The sequence below is a fragment of the Chaetura pelagica genome, unplaced genomic scaffold, assembly GCF_000747805.2.
Source record: "Chaetura pelagica isolate M959 unplaced genomic scaffold, ChaPel_1.0 scaffold64, whole genome shotgun sequence".
Classification (NCBI taxonomy): domain Eukaryota; kingdom Metazoa; phylum Chordata; class Aves; order Apodiformes; family Apodidae; genus Chaetura; species Chaetura pelagica.
Genome location: NW_009952885.1, coordinates 6,328 through 24,335, shown reverse-complemented (window position 1 = coordinate 24,335; position 18,008 = coordinate 6,328). Strand labels below are relative to the sequence as shown.

General features: G+C 50.0%; 1 protein-coding gene across 1 annotated transcript in view; it reads right to left on the bottom strand.

Annotated features, from left to right (window-relative positions):
- Positions 1-3,142: 3,142 nt before the first annotated feature.
- UBN1 (ubinuclein 1) overlaps positions 3,143-18,008 on the bottom strand; it is a 20,934-nt gene continuing 6,068 nt past the window's right edge. Inside the window, exons 7-17 of the mRNA XM_009995442.1 lie at positions 16,352-16,422; positions 14,950-15,079; positions 14,609-14,727; positions 13,998-14,126; positions 12,978-13,121; positions 9,860-9,910; positions 8,712-8,754; positions 7,166-8,386; positions 5,985-6,237; positions 5,564-5,653; positions 3,143-3,195 (exon numbers count right to left, since the gene is read on the bottom strand). Coding sequence (XP_009993744.1) covers positions 3,143-3,195; positions 5,564-5,653; positions 5,985-6,237; positions 7,166-8,386; positions 8,712-8,754; positions 9,860-9,910; positions 12,978-13,121; positions 13,998-14,126; positions 14,609-14,727; positions 14,950-15,079; positions 16,352-16,422 — 2,304 coding nt within the window. The remainder of the gene's footprint in view (positions 3,196-5,563; positions 5,654-5,984; positions 6,238-7,165; positions 8,387-8,711; positions 8,755-9,859; positions 9,911-12,977; positions 13,122-13,997; positions 14,127-14,608; positions 14,728-14,949; positions 15,080-16,351; positions 16,423-18,008) is intronic.

The following is an 18,008-nucleotide window of genomic DNA, read 5'->3' as shown; positions in this document are numbered from 1 at the left end:
TTCCTGCTGGTATTTTACTGGATGGAGTTACATGCAGCTACATGTTTCATTTACTTGTGTAAGGGAATGGGAAATAGAGGGGAATTCTATTTATAGTACCAAATAAAATTGCAGTGGTTCCAGTCAGAAGTTGGGTTTGCTTTGTTCATTATGGCTGTCTCTTTGCCTTTGGCTTCATAGAAAGGGGCCATTTTGGGGCTGAAGTTAAAAAAAGAAGACTGATTATTTTACCTGTTGACTCTTTTCCAAGAGGGAAAGGGTTGGAGCAGCATTAGAGCTGGGACCAGTTAGCAGCAAGAGATGGGACAGATCTGCACTAACTGGACTGCAGGAGAACAGGGAATGATGTTGGGAAGGTACAAGGGCTTCCACATCAATATTCATCTCCTTCTTCCCAAATTTCAGCTACAAGCCTAACCCCAGTAACCTCTGTTTCACCAAAAGCAGCTCATCCATCCTGGCTTTGGGGATTAATGCCAGTATTTCACCTTTGTGAAGGATCCCACAGGATCCCACCCTTGCTCCAGGGTCTGAACCCCACATGTTCTTTCCCAGCAGATGTCAAGTTCAAGCATGAGCTTGAATGAGCACATGCAGCTCTGACACCCCAGTGGCTACAGAGCTGCCATTTACTGACCTTGCAGGAGATTTCAGTGAAAACACCCAATAATTCACTACTCACCCAAGAAACCAGATGATCAAGAGGTGATCATCCTAAGCTGAAAAGACCAATTCTTGAAAACAAAGTCACAAGACTAAAGGAGATGGAAAAAGAAATATTTTGGAAACTTTGAAACAATTTATTCAGTTGTTCTGTACAAGATTAACAGTTTTCATATCATCCCCCACTATCTTCAGCAAGACAGTCCCAACACACACCAAAAAAAATAATAAAATAGATAATAGTAAACTGCAGCTCTTGCACCCAAAAGGAACTGCCATACTAAGGAAGTGCCACGGGACACTTTGGGTCACCCAAAGTGCCACAAGTTGCCTCACTGAGGCAGAGAGACACCAGAGTCCTGCCTCCCCATCAGCTGCCAGCTCTCTGCCTGCTCCTGACTTGCTGCCACTCTCCTCCATCCCACTCACTCACTCATTATAGCATGTAAAGAAAACAAACCAAACAAGAAAAATATCCCACAGGATTTCCACCAAGTAAACATTTCCCTGAGGCAAGAGGCTTTGCTCAATTCCTAGAGGGAGGGAGGGCATTCTGCTCTGCCCACACACAGGGGCTGCCCAGCAGAAGGTGAAGGCAAAGCAAGGGAGTAGAACGGGTACCTCGAGTCACTTGTTGGGTCCCTGTCCTGCCACGTCTTCCAAAGCTCTTCCAGCTCCCGTGGGAAGCTGAAGGTGCAAAGTACCTCTCAGGATTAGGCCTTCAACGGGAACCACGCGACATCCACTGCCCAGAGTCCATCAGTAACTGCTGTGCTTGGGTTTGAGAAAACAAGTTCTGTCTTTGGCTCTTTTGCTACGACCTAGGTGATCTGCTGTAAACAAATTTTAAATCTGAGCTGCATGAAGAAAGAAAAAAAAAATAATAAAATAATAAAGAATACAAAACAATGCGCTGATCCTGGGAAATCAGCTCCAATTGAAAACAGTCCATCTCAGATCTCACCAAAAAATGGGGAAAACTAAAGCAGGTATTTGCTGGTACAGTCTGTGGCAGCATCCCTCCCCAAAGCTCAGGAAGGAAGGTTGCAAGATGTTCCTTGAAATACCAGTCAAGTCTGTGTGGATCAGTGCTAGCGCTGCACGATTCAGAGGTGGTTGTGGGGGCCTGAGAAAAGGCAGCCTGGAAAAAGAGCAGGAAATCAAACCCCACAAAGCTCAGCTGGAAGCACAGCCTGCCCTGGGCTGAAAAGGGGGCACCCAGGAGGAGCAGTGAGGGCTGAGAGTTGAAAAATGAAAAAGCAAAGACACGACCCCCCCCAGCTCTAGATGGTCCCCATTCCTGCAGCTGTGCCAGGCACATGATCCTAGTGCAGAAATCAGTATTATTCACTGGAATTCATCTGACTAAAGTAGTGACCTTGGTTCATTTAGTTCATTCCCTCTGCCCACCAAAGAGATCACAACTGACGACCCTAGGAAAGAATGGCTTTAGGGGAGGGTCTGGAACCCACTTGCACAAACTGGGATAAGAACTGGTGCTCTTGCTGGATTTGGGACTGTGTTCACAGTCACCAAGACACCATTGAAGTCCAGACAGTGCAGCTTTTTCTTTTTTTTCTTTTTTTCTTTTTTTGATGTGCAACCATAAAAAGCTCTATTAAATAAAACAGAATACATTTTAAATACAGAAGGATTAAAAAAGGGTTGAGGAGCACACAAAACAGGGCTGAAATGTGTCTCACTAGTCCATTCTTGCTCCACCATAAAAGGCACTGGAATTATGTCTTCCTATACATGTGACATGCTGAGAAGTGTCCCATTCAATCCAATGCATTCGATGGTAATGAAGGTAAAACTGAGCAGAAGGAAAAAAAATCCAAACCCCAAAAGAAGTAGAACTTTCAGAGTCAATGACTGCATCTAAAAATGTCTCTCCAAAGAGTCTTCCTTCTCCTCCAGAGGGGAACATCAGGTGGTTTGTTAGATTCACCACGCAGGAAATGTTAAATCCTCCACTTCACTGTAGCAGTTTATAGTACAATTGAAAAGTCACTCAAATGTCTTCAGAAAGCACTGGCAGTGCTGGAATAACCCAAGTAAATCCAAAGCAAGAGAAAGAAGCACCAGCACCTTTCATACCCTCCACCGGGAGGTAACTGGACTTGGAGATACTGGGCAAACACAGGTGGGTATGGAAAAGCCAAGACAGTCAAACCACCTGAGTCTCCTGTGAGTTCTGGCCCCTCCCTGCCAGTGCCAGGGAATGCATGAAGAGTGGCAGCAGCAGCAACAAAACAAGTGCTACAAAATGCTCCTCTCCTTAGGGCACGGCTCAAGGTGTGGGGCCGAGCTCCAAAAGCTTCTGAGCAAACTCCCCAAGGAGCTCCTCGTTGTGGTTCAGCCTCTCCAGTTGTCGTGAGGAAATGAGAAAAGAAAAAGCAAAGCCACAGCTGGTGTCCAGAGTTCCTGCTCCTCCTGGTTCATCCTATGTGTGCTCTAGCTCCCCTCCTTGCAGACGTCATAACTTGCGTTGCTGCGCGTTGGACCCTTTGCTGTGGAGCTGAGAAGCATCTGAAAGAGAAGACAACCAAGTGGGCAGGGGGCTGAGGACCAGCCCCATGGAGCTGCCTGCAGCCAGAGCTCTCTGCACACAAACACCTACTTGTCCCTTCCAGCACCAAGGAATCGGGGGGTAGGAGGATGTACTTGGAGACATCTCAGCTGGGAGCAGCCCTGCCTCTGTGCAGGGTCCCAGGGAGCACCCAGGGCCTCCTGGGGCCTCCCAGCAGAAGCACCATGGGTTCAGCTTGCTGTTGACTAGGCTATGGCCTTCTCTAAAAGTCTCCCTACTGTATGTCTCCCACCTAAGAAATCAGAAGTAGGTGGCACTGACTGCCTTGCATCTCAAGGTGGTTGGAAATAACACGGTGGGTGCACCTTTGCCCTTCATAATGAAGGCTTTGGGTGCCCACTGACAGCAGCAGGAACCACAGGAATGTAACCCCTGGAGGAAGAGAAAGAAACAGACATGGAGGGGAAAGAGAAAGAGAAAATGCACTGAAGAGAGGAAAAGGAAAGGAGTTTTAAGGAAGCAGAAGTTTTCCAGGAGCAATCAGAACTACCATCAGACTGTGATGAACAAATGGGTGCAGTGAGATGTGCAGTGAAGCAGCAGTGACACTGAGCAGCACAGCAGCAGCTTCTCCTCCAGGACAAGGACAGCTCATTCCATGCAAGAGCTCATCTCAGGGGCATTTCTGAAGGCAGCAGTCAGACCCCCCAGCACAGCACCAGCACACAGGCACCTCCACCAGCAAGGGCAGCAGGGCCAGCACACAGGCAAGCACTGGAAGCTCCCCGCTCAAATGCTTTTTGATAAGTGCTGGTATCAGCACCTCCATGACATCAAGGTTTCCTTGCACTTGGAGCAACCTCCCAGCACACTGGAGCCCTCACAGCTTTCAGGCAGAGCAATGTGGCTCTAGCCACCTGCTCACACAGCCACCACAACTCACTCCACACAACAAATCAATACATTAAGGTGATGGTGCTCATTTAAATAGCTACTGTGTTCTTCTACCAAACACAACTGGTAATATTCCCAGAGATGACAGCACTAGGCTCAACCTCCAACCTTTATGTGAGAACACCAAGTGAGAAAGCAGGTCCCTGCTGAAGCTGCCTCTCAATGTTCAGTTCTTCACTTATTCCCAGTCACCTTTTGTCTACCCACAGCTTCCAGCACTGTTTCCTGCCACAGAGCAGCAGTACATCAAAAAAGGACTTTGTTATAAGCCCTATAAGCTGCAGTGAAGTGATCACTCTACATTCCCTCAAATAATGGGACACAGAACTCCTCAGTGTCACAGAACACAGCTCACACCCCCATGTCCAAACCAAAATCAATCCTCTCACTCTTCTGAAGCCATGAATTGACCAAGAGGAAGGAAGAGTCTGTCACACCTGCTCCTACCTTCTCCTGCTCCACCGCTTAACAACGGTCTCTCAGAGAGACTTCAGCAAAAGACAACAAACCTGTGTTTGACCCACACATCTCATGGCTTCTGTGCCAGTGTTAGGCCAGCACATCCAGCCCCATATCAGGCTCACACTGCCCAGCAAGACAATCCCCACAGGAACAGGTACTGAGGCAGTGGCACTGAAGTGCTAACAACCATTTAATGAAGAAAGCAGAAGTAACAATTAGCAATGGGATAAACAACTCCCTGAAGTAGATAAGCCTGATCTGCTGGCCCTGCATTTCCATTTCCCAGCTGCTGCAGGGATCCCCCTTGCTTCTCTCCTTCCTCCACAGTGCTACCTTATCTTCACGCACAGCCCACCAGGCAGGACTCTGTTCAGAGCAGAGAAGGTGCTCTCCAGAAATCCTGTTTCATGATTGTTTCTGCAGGCATCAAAGCAGAGCAGGAACAGGCTTGACTGCAAACTCCTCACGTTGTCAACACCAAGTAGAGCCCTCTCCACTTCCACTACAAACTGGTTGTGAAGGAGATGTGGGCAATTAGCTCAGTGCACAGATGTGAGACATTCTGTCCTGACACACTTTCTGTAGGTCACCAGCAACCAAACTCCACAGAGCCAGAATATTCATTCCTGGGCAGCCCTGGCAGACAGAGCTTTAATCCTAGCAGGTAGATCTTCACCACGACACAAGGAGCCAAGCTGGGTACCTCCAGGAGCCACCACTTGCTGCAAGCACCGAGGGCTTCTCATCCCAGAGGTGTCTGCCCTGGCTAACTAAACAGGGAAGGACACAGAGAGCTACACCTGGTGGTGGACCTCGGCCTTTAGCAACCACCACACCCTTTGGACAACAAGGTGAACAACGACTTTGCTTCCAGCACCCCTAGAGGAGGGACCTGCTGAGATGCAGGGTGACTCAGGAGGCAGAGGACAAACAGACCATCTGACAAGTTACCTGGCAAACTCTGCGGTAAATGAGTGGGCAGGGCAGGGTGTGGGAGTGGCGCTGCGTGGTGGGGGCTGGAGTGCAAGCCTGCTAGAAGACCTAGAGAGAAAAACAAAGAAAAGGAGAGGAGAAAGAAAAAAAAAAAAAAAAAGAACAAATACACATTGAAGATGGAAACGAGCAGAGGAGCCGCAGCCATTAGCCCATAGCTCAGATTCCAGCTGCTGGGACTTCTGGGCTAGCTAGAGGGATGTGCCCAAGGTTCTCCAAATGCAACTGCTGGAGATATAGATGCAGGAACTACAGCATGAAGCAACAGCAAGAGAGATGGGTTGGTCTGCAAGGGGTTAAGACAGCAGAGCATTGGAGCTCTTGTTATTTGACAGCACAGGCACGAGTAACACACACGTGGGACAAAAAGGATACTCACTGTGGCCAAGGCCATGGTGGAAAGTTCCTGGAGCAGGTCCTGTAACTATTGCATCCTTTGATACTCCTGCTTTTGGAGAGGAGTCTGAACTGAAGGAGATGACATGAAGAGGGAAGGAATGAATAGGAGAGATAATACCTAAAGGGGTGGAGCTCAGGGCAGTGGGCAGCTTTGGATTGCTGGACTTGTAGGATGGAGCCAGTACACTTAAGGAGGAAGAACTCGTTAGCAGCACAGCTCCACTAGTTCCTTTCTGAAAAGCAACAGAAAAGGTCAGTCAGGAGAAGGAAAACCAAGGCACAGCATCATTCATACCCAAAGAACCACTGCAAAACAGAGTAGTCAAGAATTCCTCCTTGTAAGAATCACCTTCCCAGCCAGGGCCCAAGAGCTGCCAGCTCCTGAGGCCATTCCCAGCTGCCCAGGATTGGCAAACCCACTGCTGGATGCTATGCTCTTCTAAGTGTGACCATCCTGGATTTCCCTCTGCTGCTCCCTTACTCTGGAACTGTATCTCCATTTGGCAGAGGAAAAGCTAACACACTGCCTGTGAGTTCCAGGGAGGATGCTTCCTACCCACTTTGGGCAGCACATCACTGCTTGACATTCAAGGCACCATGGTTTGGTTCACCCTTCCACCCAAGAATGTTATTGGAGATCTCTCCTGTGGACAGAGACACCTTGGGGAATGCTCTTCAGCTCTGTGCTCAACCTGTGTACCCTGTCTGGCAGTGAGCAGCTCATGTCTTTCAGGGCCATTTAAATAAACTCATTTAATTGCCCAGCTCTTTCCACACGCCACAAAAGAAGGCAGGTATGAGCAGCCAACAACAAATTAATACAACAGCGTTCAGAACAATTACTTTGTTGCTCTAGATGAAAATGAAGGCTCTTCTATCATTAAATACAATGGCTGAATAATACAAGTCTGTTTGGGTAACCCAGGAGTCCTTCATGAGACATGACACCCCAATAAAGAGCAGTTTGCTTAAGTTGTTACTTTAAGCTGAAAATGAAAGCTTGAATTTGGGAGGGCAAGCCCCTGGCAAAGGCCCAGCCTAAGCAGCCAAGATCCAGACAGACATTCAAGAATTTCAGGATGTTCTTTTGAAGCCATCCCTTCCTGGCAGGTCTGAACAGGTGAAGAGCTGGCCCAGCCCGGGATGACCGGCCCCGCTTACCGGCACAGAGGTAGAAGACGCGGTGCTGCTAACGACAGCTGGCTTCAGGGAGGAGGTCAGCAGCTTGGCCACTCCTTGTGTGCCCCCACTGGAATCTCCATTGGAACCTCCAGGAGGTGCCACCAGAGTCAGCTTCTGGGAGACAGGTGTCTTCTTCACCGAGGAGCTGGAGGAGGGGCGGCTGGAGGCCTGGCCCGAGGACGGGGTCTGAGCCCCGGGCAGCGCGGCCCCCGAGGAGCCCTGGTTTGTGGAAGCCCCAGATGAGGAGCTGCTGGATGAAGCCCCGTGCTTGGAGAGGGAACCAGAAACAAAAGGTGATTTGTAAGATTGTCCTGAAGAGCTGGAGCCACTCGAGTGCTTGCTTGTGTAGCTGAGAGATGAGGAGGACGAGCCCGGGCTCTTGTGGGAGCTGCTGGAGTTCTGGGCACTGCCTGACACGGAGGGATGGAAGCTCTGAGCTTTGGTTGAGGACTTGACCTGCTGGAGGAGGGAACGCTGGGGCAGTGGGGAGGAGGACTTGGCATTCTGCAGTTTGACAAAGGGAGCTGGGGAGGTGAAAGTTTTCTGTAGCTGGCTGCCTGAGTGAAAGACCTTCACCTGAGAACCCGGTGCTGGGGTGGAGGCCTGAGGCCCGTGGCTTGGCCGGGCCAGGCTGTGGTGCTTCTGTTTAGCCTGGTGTGCATCAGGAAGGATTTTGCTGGGGGAGGCTTGGCAGGAGAGCTCTTTGTAATTCGAGTTCTCTGCCTTTTTGTCTTGAGAAGACTGGCCCAAGGCCAGAGCCTGCTCAGCCAGGAAGTTTAGAGGAGACTGGAGGGAACCAGAGGATGATGTAGGGGAAGGGTTGGACTTTGGAAATGTCCTTTTCTCCTCTGAGGATGCAAGAGTTGGGATCTTCTCTGGTGGAGGTTTTGGAGGTCCAGGAAGAGTAAAGTCAGGGCTCCCTCCTGCTCTGCTGTTCAGCACAGCCAGTTCCTTTGAGACTGCTTCGAGGGAGGAAGTGGGATTATGAATCAAATCCTCATCCAAGGAGTCATCCATGAAGGTTGCAGGAGCACCAGTGCTGCTGGCTGCCTGGGCTGTCCCAAGGGACAAGAGTTCTCTGGTTTGGGCACTGATGCCCAGAGTTCCTCCCTGGGGCTCTGAAGACACAACCAAGGTGCTGCTTGAGTGCACGGAAGGAACAGAAACCGAGGCCTTTTTATCTGGCTTGCAGGAGGATTCCTGGAAGAAAATGACAAGAGGAGACAGAGTCAGAAGAGGGGCAGGGTTTGCTGCTGGAAAGGGAAAGTTCCCAGCTTGGGGATAAAAGGCAGAATAGGTGTGTTCTGTGCCTGCCAGCCCCCCACCTCCCTCCCAACTGCTGCTGCCCTCAATTTTAGCCGCTGTCCTAGTTGTTTTTTCAAGCTCAAAACTGAGCAGAGCTATTTTACAGGGCAACTTCCTTGCAGCTCATGTAAAGACAGAGGCTCAAACGTAGGGGTTACAAAGGCAAACACTCAACTCCTGGTGTACATCAACCATAAGAACCAGAAAACAAAGAACTCACCTTCACTTTCACCTTAGTAGGAGCTATAACTTTCTTCTTCGCCCTGTTTTGAGGGAGACAAAAGAAACAAGGCTCACTGGAACGTCCCTGGGGAAGCAGCCAATTAGGGAGCACTCTTGGGCCCTGTTAATGATGATCCACTGAGTCTTTTGCAAAGAACAGAGGGAGCAGAGGCAGCATCTCAGGTTGCTAGGATTCAAAACACAGGACATTTGGTTGCTGCTCTAGGAAGCCCCAACTCCCCCAGAGGGGAATGAGCCGAGTCTTGAGGAGGCAGCAGAGCAGTGAAGGCACCAACAGACACATCCTGCAGGACGAGGAGCTACCACAGGAACCCACTACAGCAACACCCAGGAACTGGTATAAGAGACAAAGTGACACATTTTTTTTTAGGTTCCCAGAAGAAGTCAAGGATGCAAAAGCATCTGCCAAATCATTTGGTCTGGTCAGACGCAGTCTCTGGTACAAGACATCCCTGAACTGCTGGAACGGCTGAGGGAAGGATGACTCTACACTTTATTTCATCCTCCTCCTCACTCTTCCCCTGGCTCATCCAGCACCAAGAACAGGACTGCCTGTCAAACAGACATCAGCCTAAGTCTGTATCACCATCTAGCACAGGTTGCCAGCAAGATCCATGGGACCCTTTGGCATTAAAGCCCCTGCCCAGCTGGATGCCGATGGCTCTCGTGGTTTGCCACCCACCAGCCCGTTGCACCCATCTCCAGCAGGCTGAGTCATTGCACCCCTCCTTCCACCAGGCACCAAGAAAGAGGGAATCCAGAATCCAGTAAGGACCCACTGAACAGGCAGCAGCAATCACTGCTGGCATCACACTCCATGTTATCTTGATCTGCCTCCCAGGGACTAGCACAGAGGCCCAACTCCAGTCTGTTGAACAAGGCCAGGAGGCAACCTGGCAAAGTTCTTCTCTTTGAGTTTACTGCAAGGCTAAAGATCCTCAGGAAGGCTGGCCCTGGGAGATGTCACACACAGCCAACTGCTCTCCTAGGCCTCCCCAAAGGAAGCAGTGCCAGACTATTCTGAGGGGAGTCAAGGAAGCTCAGGTGCTCCTGCACGATCCCCCCAGGCCCCGGGGAATGGAAGTCACCAGTGACCACTCCAAGGGAACACTGCATGATACTCACAGGACTGATGTGAGGTGTCCATGTACACGCCTGCTCTCCTTAAACAGTGTCCTAAGAAGGGAAGAGAGCAATGAGAAGTGATATCCAGCAAGACCCAGTAGAGCAGCTGGGATCACTGGAGACAAGAGCTGCACAGTACAGCAGGGGACTCGGTGAAATTAAAACCACAGGGAGCAAAATAATAGTCAGCCCTTTTCCAGGAGAATCCTGAACTCCCCCACACGATTCCCTCTCAGGGGAGCTATGCTTGTGGGCACTGGAAAGGCCATTAAGGCAGTTGTTGGACAATAACTAAGGGAAAAGCTCTGCCAGCTCAAAAAAATGCCAGCCAGCTGGAGAGGCAACACCATCATTCAAGCTGGGTGTTGCTGCTGCCACAGATCATCCAAGAGCTGGTAAATCATCCAAGAGCTTCTCACCAACTTCCAGAGAGAAAGGTTGCCTGCCTCAGCACAGGACTATGGATGAGAAGCCTTCACACCTTGCCTGCCTCTGCTGCCTTTGCAGCCCCAGCAAACAGCTGAGGTGACTTCTGACATCAGCACAACATTTCTGCAAGGACTGACTGACCACAAGCCATGAACTGAGCTTCAGCCAAGCCCCTTTGTTCCCCAGGCTGAGTAAACCAGAATCTCACACAACACTATTTCACCTAAACCAGTTGCCACTCAGCTGCCTTCTTTGGTGAGAAGCTTATAAACACACCTTCAGTGCTGACACGTGGGATATTCCTGTCTGCTATGAACAGCTTGACAAGGATTTTTGCCATCTTTTTTGTTTTAACCTTATATTTTGTTAATTGCCTTTTAGTGCTGAGAAAACAGAATCATGGCAGAGCCTCTCTGAACTCAGGAACAAAAAGATGCCACTCTGCCCATCTTCAAATTCCTCTCAAAGGTGAACTTCTGTGACCATGGGGACAGTGAATCAAGACAACTTCTCCATTAAATTGTTTACAGTCCTCCTAGTGTTGCAAATCCCTGCCATCTCCTTCTGTGTGACTGTCAGTTTGCCCTCTGTCTTTAAACCAAAATTCAAAGAATATCTGAAGTTGGAAGAGACCCATAAGGATCATCAAGTCCAATTACATTCAGTCCCAGCAAGAGAATCCATTGCTCTGGAGCCACTGGAAAGCAACCAAGAAAACCAGGTCTAGTCAGTCATTCTGGAGCTAACCCCACTGGGAGGCCTTCCTACCCAAGGACTGGGTGAACACCTGCATGTCCAAGAACAGTTCCACCTACAAACCAGGGGGAAAAGATTTTTATTTCCTTCTATTCAAAGAGAAGAGTTTTTAGAATGTGGCAAGTTGAGCCCCTCAAACTGGTAATACCTCCATTAACTAAGGAGGAATCTGTCCCCACCTGTTCATGCCACCACCCACATGCACTTTTCTCTACCTCACATGCACCTGCAGTAAAAGGCCATGGACTTTTCCAAGTGGATCTGTGATTTGCTACTCAGATTTGCTGCTCTTAAGACATGGCACCTCCTTCTTCCTTTAGGTCCCACAAAACCCAGAAAGCAAATTTAGCAGAGAGAAGAGGACAGTGCTGCCCAGCTCTTTAAATGCAAAGAGGCAAAGGTGCCAGCAGGAAGACCGTGCAGTTGTCATTTCTTTAAAACTACTGAGCAAACCAAAGCAGGCCAGAAGCTGAGGCCAGTCCCAACAGGATGACCCTTCCAGTTTGTATGGCTCCCTGCAGTTGCCAGCTCCATGGCATGGATGACAGAGGGTGTAAAAGACCAGGGAACAGTGGAGACACCAGATAGGGTAAGGAAACCCACACCAAATACCTACTTACTCCGCTGACCCTCTGATGTGTCCAGTGCAAGTCTGAAGCCCCATAAACTTCTGCTTTGGGAATACTCTAGGGTGTGGGGAAGACTTCCCAAAGTGGCTGAAAAACCTATTCTTGGTGAGACAGATTAGAAAGTGACCCTTTGTAACACAGCTTCAGGAAACCCAGGCCTGGCAGCCTCGCCTCAGTCCCAGTTCCACCCTGCAACTTGTCCCTGCAAGTGGCATCAGCAGAGACCAACGTGGAGTTTCCTTCTCTGGACATTCCAAACCTGTCTGGACATGTTCCTGTGGGATCTACTGTAGGTGATCCTGCTCCAGCAGGGGGGTTGGACTGGGTGATCTTCAGAGGTCCCTTCCAACCCCACCACTCTGTGACTGGGGGCCAAGACTACTCAGCACTGTTGTTCACAGCCTGGACAGGAGCACAGACACACTCTCAGTAAGTGTGAGGGTGACATGAACACAGAGGCAGGGCTGCCATTCCCAGGGACCTGGAGAGGCTGGAGAAAGGAGCCAAGACAAACCTTGTGAACTTCAACAAAGACAAACACCAAGTCCTGCAGCTGGGGTGGGACAACCCCTGGTGGCAGCACAGGCTGGGCACCAGATGAGGAGGCAGCAGCCGTGCAGAACAGGAGCTGGGGTCCTGGTGAGCAAGTGGAACATGAGCCACTGCTGCCAGGGGTACTGCTGAGAGCCAACCATAGACTGGCAGGTAACAGCAAGAGCACAGCCAGCAGTTCAAGGGATTATTTCCCCTCTGTTTAGTACTTGTGAGGTCACACCTGGACACAGCACCCAGCTTCAGGGTCCCCACAATGCAAGAGTGATGGTGACAAACTGGAGACTGCCCAAAGCCACTGAGGTGGCTGAGGAACAGGGACACATGACATACCAGGAGAGGTGGAGGGAACTGGGGTTTGCTTAGTCTGGAAGATGAGAAGACCAAGGAGGGAGCTAACAGCAGTCTTGCACTACCTGAACTGGAGCCACGAAGAAGGTGGAGCCAGAACTTTCTGAAAGGTGCACAGTAAAAAGCAAAGAGAGGGAATATTCAGTTCAGTGCAGCAAGGGAAATCTGATTGGAATTAAGTAGAAAAGATTTCATCAAGAGTGATTAACTACCAGAACAGGAACCCAGAGATGCTGTGGGCATCTCCATCCTTGCAGATTCCCAAAACTCCACAGGACAAGGCCCTGAGCACTCAGATCTAACTGTGACCCAGGCCACTCCTGGAGCAGGGGGGGGACTAAGGACCTTCTGAGCTGCCTTAGGACAAGGAGTCCCTGCAGTACAACTTGGTGCTTGCTCACCTGGCCTGCATCCAGCCTTTTGGCCAAAGGGGCTTCACCTCTCCTTCTAGGAAGGTCTTCACATAGTCCTCTAGAGACTGAGCCTTATTCTTGTCAAGGTCATAACCATCCAACTTAATCTTCACCAAGTGGCAAAGCAGCTGCCTGAAGAACAGGAAGATTTCAAATACAGTTACGTGGATACCCTTTCCCCAGGTGGTGGGAATTCTCTTTATCCAGGGTGGAATGAAGAGGCCAAGACACACTAGGCTCTGCAAAACACCTTGCTAATAAAACCAACCCTGTGCTGGCTCCCCTAGAAAGAGGAAGGGAAAGGCACGTTCCTTGCTCCATCTGTGCACACACATCCACGTGCCAGGGGAGAAAAGCCTTGTTATCCCTTCCCACTGCCATCTCCTGGGACAGCAGAGGGGAGAAACCAGTGCCAGAATCCCAGGTGGCACCAGCACCACAGAACAGAGACTCTGCAGAGCCGAGGGCGCTGGGAAGGCAGGCAGGGCAGCCCTGTTCCAAACCAACCCATCATCCACGGAGCAGCACCCCAACTGGCCACAGAATCAGGTCAGAAGGCAGCAGAAGGCACTCTCCTTTGTCACTCTCCCCTTCACTCCACACTCTCTTCTTTATCAGGCCCTGGGTGTCACAGGCAGCAAAACCCATGAGCTTCAACTGCTTCCACCACCAGAACCATTCTTGCTCAGAGGCTGCTCTGGAGGATTTCAGTAATTTTGCCCATTTCCTCCTTTCCAGAAGATTTGTCCCTTTTTTTTTTTTTTTTTGGCCTCTGCACTTCCCTCACAGTGGCCTGTGTCTGAAATCAGCCTGACTTTCCAAAATATATAAGTGTGAGATTTAATAAATGCAACAGTGACCACAAACAGCACCACGAACCTCCACGGTCTCTTCCTACAGACCACCAGTGCTGCTCTGAAAACAAGACACACCTACCAAAATGCTCCACTTCCAACTCCATAGAACAGGACAAATCACGGGGTCACTTCATATGTAAATGATGCAAACCTGATTTCATCACTCCATTGAAACTTCTTTCGTGGTCCCGTGACGCGCTTCCCTCCCTTCTCTTCATCCTCATCATCATCAGAACAAACTCGATCTCGCTGCTCTTTGTCCTTGTCTTCTTCCAGCATCCTACATTGGAGACAGGGATAATGAGGAAGTCATTACCCTGAGCTTCAAAGATAGGACTGAGTATCTCTGCACAACACAGCTCACAGGTCTCAGTGGTCCACGAGAACACCCACATGGGAGGAGGAGCCTAAACTTCTTGCTAAGGGTGTGAGCTGAGCAACATGCTCAAGGTTGAGAAATCTCTCACTACTGTGCAAGAGACCATGGGAATAACCCAGCCGAGCTGTTCCCAGACTGCCATGTTCCCAAAGACACACACAGACTGAACTGAAACACTGAGGCCAAGTCCTGGTCCCATCAAGGCTGCTGTATAGTTGGCATCTCCAGCTATGGCACAAGGAAAGCACACAGCTTGGCTGGGCCAACTAATGCCTGTCAGCAATTCTTGACTGCACAACAAAACTCCATGAGAGCAGCCAACAGGTCACAGGGAGCCTGCTGAGAAGAGCTGCATATGCATAACGACCACATCATGAACTTACTTGGTAAACTTGGCCTGAGTGTGGGCCTGGCATTCCTCCTGGTACTTGGCCATCTGCTCTGGCATGGCCCTTCCAATGGCTTCCTTTAGCTTCTGCAGAGGTTCCTTCAAGCGGCCACCCTGGGGCAAGCAGAGAACAGAGCCCAGTTCCACATGGTGTCTCCCAGCCCACACCCCCCAGCCTGGCAGCTGGACACCTGGCCCCTTCTGCACCCACCCCACCAGCTGTGCTGCCTGAACCCTGCTCACTGGAGGACACCCCCAGGCAGGGGGGCACCCACCACGCTCTGCATGGAGGGCTGGCAGGCAGCAGGGCAGGCCTGAGCTGACAAAGTCCCTCACCTGCTCGTGGAGATGGAGCTTCCGGGCCCGCTTGACCAGACTGTCCTTCCTGCCCGGGAAGAAAGCAGCCAGGTGGGCCAACAGCCCTGAGCGCACCTGGCTCTGCAGCTCCCGGCTCTGCAGCTCGATGCTGGGGAACAAGACAAACACAGCGCTGACCAAGGACCTGCCAGCCCTTCCCTAAGCACCATCAACCCAACACTGCTGCCCCCGGGGCAGCTGGAGGCAGGGAGAGAGGGACACAGCACAAGCCACACCACAGGACGCTGCTTTACATCGGACACTCAACAGGCTCAGGCCCTTCAGCCCAACTCTACCTTTTAGTCAAGTCTCAGGGGATCTGGAAACAGAACAAAAAGGGCTCCGAGGCCTCATGTCTATTGCAGTTCTTCCTGGCCACTGAAGGGCAGGAGCATCACACAAGGAAACGAGAAGTAGATGCTGTTTATGTCAGATATTACCAAGGTCTAACTCAGGATTACACAGAATCAAACCTTATCCCATGGGCTTGACCTTGCTTCCCAGTGAAGAGGTTAGAGAGGTGTGAGCCAAACCCATCATACACAACTCGGGAGACTGACTTTTTAAAGCCACCTCTCAGTGTTGATAAGAAGTGCAGAAGCCCCCAGCTGATGCTACATCAAAGTCCTACAGATGTATCTAAAGCTCCTCTGGAAGTGGTTAAAAGTTCCCAGCTGAACAGTTTGGGACTGTTGGTGCAGTCAGCCCTGGAATGCTGGAAGGTGGTAATCACCACTTGACACGAGAGGGAAACCAACTCCCAAACTTCCCTTTGGCAATTTCCTTCCAGTGCCTTGATAAACCTTAATGAAACGAAAGCCTGAGTGTAGGGATGATTACAGTGTGATGATCACAAAGCTGGTGCACCCAGCAGCCCTCTCCAGGCACTAGGAGAAGAATGAAGCCACCATCAAGGAGCAACACTGCCATGTGATAATGGGGCTACTGGGAAGCATAGAGCAGTAATGGAGCTCTTCCAGTTTGCCAGATGAACACAGCAGCCTCATCCCAGTTGAAAATATGCCACCCAGCATGTAATTACACAGGGAAGAACACGTCTGACATCTCCGACAGGGAGGGATTTCCCTCTCTTGTACCAAGGTGAAACCACAGGTCAAGTGACCCAGTTTAAGTCCACAGATACCAAACATCATCCAGAGAGCAGGAGGCCTGGAAATATCCTTTCCAACATTTTCCTACCTCAGTTATACACTGTATTTCCACTGAAAGCCACTTCCAGGAAACTTTCCTGTTACCCTAGACATGTTCCGTTTTTGTATAAGGACACTCCCCCAACTCCTGCTAAACCTGCTCCTGAGATTACCAAAGCCCCTCTGCCTCATCCTCTCCTTTCCCAGTCTTCTCTCCTGGAGGCACTTACTCCAAGATGATGTTGTTGATATCCTGAGTGAAGAACCTCTGTCTGCCTTCTCCCTCTGCAGCTCTGGCAGCCTGGAATAACAAAAGTAACTTGTTACAGCAAATAACACAAGGCATAATCAGCTCACAGACACAGAGGGGCACAAGAAATCAAGTGGGTTTTAAACCACTTCAGGAAGACTGTCAGACAAGGCAGATTCATGCCATCAAACTCTGTTCTAGGTACCTGCTGTAGAACGGCTAAAAGCTGCCACAATTGACTGACAGAAGGGAGATTGTGTCCTTTCCTCTTACATCTCCTCAGCTGAAGTCCAACTGGTCTGGTGAGACCATATCCTTCCCTCAGATCTTTCCATTCTGGATTCTCCTGTCCAGATGCACTGGAGTCACCAGAGTGCACTGGGGTCACTACACTGAAGGTGACACCATTTAATGGGGCAAAGGAGGTGGCTTGGTGGCAACTGGCTTCTTTGGCACCCTTCCCGTGGGGAGAGGGGACAGTTCTAGGACATGGTTTTAACTTAGATGGAGTAAAATTACCATAGAGCTTATCCCTGGAACAGACCATCCTAGTCACATTAAATGAGGGTCAGGGATTTTTATCACCAGGGTTTCTAGACCATCTGGACACCAAGCCAAGAAACCAACACAAAGAGCAGTAGCCACAGGGGATACATTATTTCCAAGCAACACCATGGAAGCTAAAAAGAAAAAAAAACACCCAAAACCTGTTCAGAAAGCTTCCTGAGCTATGACTGCAGCACACACAGCACTGCCCAAAACTCACACCCATGGAAAATAAACCCAGCAGGAAAATCATTCCAAGAGATGAACGTGATAGTAGAAAATTCAGTCCCTTCTGAGTGGGGATGTAAACAAAACCGGGATTCACCACAAGGCGCCACATCATGTGATGCCTTTCATGGGAAAGGAGACAGGAGAGAAGGGTGTGATTTTGAAATTCCCTGGTTTAACACTCCAAGGGTGAGGCTGGTAAGTGATTAATTTATGCCCAGAAGGTGCACATTCCTCTCTGTCAGCAGCAGGTCACAGGCAGCTGCTGATACCAAAGGAGAAGACTCAATGCTAAAGAGAATCCTCAACAGGGAAATTCTTTTAGGAAGGAGGGGGTTAAAGTCAAATCAGTTCAAGTAGAAGAGGAAATGCCTGGAGGCTCCTTCTAACCCAGGGGAGGCTCCCACCTGCTGGGATGGAAGATACCAGGCTCTGGGACAAAGCTGTGGCACCTCTCTGTTCCCACCACTTCATGTCCCAACTGCCCCAGAGGCTTCAATTTGTTCAATCTTGTATTTCTCCTCCTTGGTTTATTCACTGAACATACACAGCCCAGCAACAGCCACAGCATCTGGAGAATCTGGGGGCAGTTTGCTGTTGCACTATCTCGCAGCAACATAACAATTAACTTGGTATTTCAGGAGCCTCCACGATATTCCCCTTGAACTCAGACATCGTTTGGGAACAGCTGCTTCAGTGTTTGTTTGTTAACAGCCTGAAGAGCAAACAGAAACATCCATACAAAGAGCCCATTCACTTTTATCAGCTGTAGCAATATTTTGTTCAATTTCTCCTTCTCCTCCCTCTCCTCCCCAGCTCTACACACACTTCAAACTTCTCAGCACAACAGTTATCTTCAGCAG